The 2,500-nt window shown below is 48.6% G+C and overlaps 1 protein-coding gene across 1 annotated transcript in view; it reads right to left on the bottom strand.

Moving 5' to 3' along the window:
- diaph1 (diaphanous related formin 1) overlaps nucleotides 1-2,500 on the bottom strand; it is a 128,265-nt gene that overhangs the window by 62,472 nt on the left and 63,293 nt on the right. Inside the window, 1 exon segment of the mRNA XM_080526807.1 lies at nucleotides 758-872. Coding sequence (XP_080382933.1) covers nucleotides 758-872 — 115 coding nt within the window.

Below are 2,500 nucleotides of genomic sequence, written 5' to 3' on the forward strand. Positions count from 1 at the left end.
GACAGCTGCCAACCTTGACATTTCACTGACTTGGCCAGCTAAGTCAATGTGTGTGTGTGTGTGTGTGTGTGTGTGTGTGTGTGTGTGTGTGTGTGTGTGTGTATGACAAAGTGAGCTAGGATGTGTGTGTTCTGATTGCATCTGAGCTGAAGGTCGGTCGAGCACGCACATGCGCACGCACGCACATGCGCACGCACGCACGCACGCACACACACACACACACACACGTCCCTGAGTGTTCTCAATGTCCTAACTATAATATGAATATGGATAGCATAGCAGAAGGGACAAGGTGACAGTGGAGGGGGTGGAGAGGTGAGGGGTGTGTGTGTGTGTGTGTGCGTGTGTGTGTGTGTGTGTGTGTGTGTGTGTGTGTGTGTGTGTGACAGTATGACAGCATTCCCTGCCAGGACAGCAGGTGGCTAGTCACAGGCCATCAGTGACCTCCCCCTCCCCATCCCTTCCTCACGCCCTCTGTTCATCCCTCCCTCCTCCTCTCCAGGACCACTCATGGCCACACCAACACTCCCTCCCACACGCACACGTGCACACACACACAGTATGTTTGAATGGACACAAAAACATTCAACTTGTGTGTATTTTCTTACCTTTAGAGGCTGTGGGATGGACATGGGAGAGAGAGAGAGAGAGTAATGGGGTGAGAAGGAGAAAGACAATCATTAGTATGTAAAACAGTACTAAAGGTACTACGCCACTAAGACAAAGAGTACACACACACACACACACACACACTCACTCTTTGTCTGTGAGGAGAAGGCAAGGGTGAGCTTAGCGAAGAGCTCGTTGTTCTCAAAGCGGTCCTCTTTGGCCTTGGTCCAGAAACTGTTCTCTGACAGGTCCTCTGGCCCAATCTATTTGACAGAGAGAGAGAGAGAGAGGGTGAGAGAGGGTGAGAGAGGGGGGTGAGAGAGGGTGAGAGTGAGAGAGAGCCTTATAAAACCTTTCACCGTTCACCACCCATCTATCCAACTTGAACCATCATTCATCCATCAAACGACAGAAAGAAACAGATAGATCAAGAGGAGACCGGGGGGGGGAGAGAGAGAGAGAGAGAGATAGATGAAGGACAAGAGGAGGGAGGACAGAGGTAGTCATTCTCCCTGATCCTCAGCCTCCTCCCAACAATAACCCTGAGCTCCACACACTAGAGGAATCCACTCCCTTTATCCTCCTCCTTTCCTCCTCTCAGCAGCGCTCACTTTCTTCTCTCTCTGTTCCTGCCACCTCACAATTAACTCTTTCTTTAGTCTCTCTTCCCCTTTGGTGTTCATCAAGGAGAGAAGAGAGTGAAAGAGAAATTGAGGGAGGGAGAGAGAGAGAGAGAGAGTGCATCAGAGAAGAGGTAGTAACTTCACAGATATGAGCTTTCATTACCCATGGTGCCTTGGGGAGGGAGGAGGGGGATGTGATACAGGGGCTGAAGGGCCGCAGAAAAAAAAAATGTTAATTTAAATTACAAAAGAATGCTGTCCTTTCTAGCAGCAATTTAATTATCTCTCACCAGTGCAGTTTAAAAGAAGCAGGGCTTATTAAAAAGCAATTTTCTGTGACATCCTCGTCAAAGGCCTCTCACCAACCCACGGAATGAACAGAGAAGAGAGAGAGAGAGAGAGAGAGAGGAGAGAGCAGAGAGAGAGAGAGAGAGAGAGAGAGGGAGAGGGAGAGAGAGAGAGAGAGAGAGAGAAGGAGGGAGAGGGAGAGGAGAGAGAGAGAGAGAGAGAGAGAGAGAGAGAGGGAGGGGGAGAGAGAGAGAGAGAGGGGGGGGAGACTAAACGCTGATGAACTCAGCTGAAGCCATTAAACAGTAGCTTTAGGCTAAACAGAGACAGAGGGCCGCTGTGATGTTTTAACCATTGCAGATGAGAAAAAGAAGAACACGGAGAACGCATTCACTCAGTCATGAAAGGACACACACATACACGTGCACACAGACGCGCGCACACAGACCATCTTACTGCTCAGCGCACGCACACACTCAGTCACTCCGTAGGCAGTTACACCTAACAGGAACATGACTATGCACAGCAACACCATGGTGTCATTCTCTCAGGAACTATACAACAAACATTCTCACTCCCCTTAACACACTCACATTCACTAGCATACATACACACTCACACATACACACACACTCTGAAGTCACACACTCAGGCTCTGACTCAGGCGCACACACGCACACACACACACACACGGGTTGGGAGGTTTACCGTAAACCGCGTTTTTTTGTCAATACCATAATTGCTATAAATAATAAACGCCTTAAGTGTGTGTGTCTGTGCGCCACTGTCTGTGTGGTTGAGGATGCCACGAAAATGATTACAGACCTTTTTCGTAAACAATGTAATTTGTCAAATAAATAACCTGTTAAAAAAGTCTTCCCTGCACTTCCTCTTCCATTTACACGTGACTTCCGCTCAGACCGCTTAACGCATCGTGCGTGGCCTGTTTACAGCTGTCACAAACTTTTCAAACTTAACGT

The sequence above is a fragment of the Nansenia antarctica genome (assembly GCF_963989245.1).
Source record: "Nansenia antarctica genome assembly, chromosome: 3".
Lineage (NCBI taxonomy): Eukaryota > Metazoa > Chordata > Actinopteri > Argentiniformes > Microstomatidae > Nansenia > Nansenia antarctica.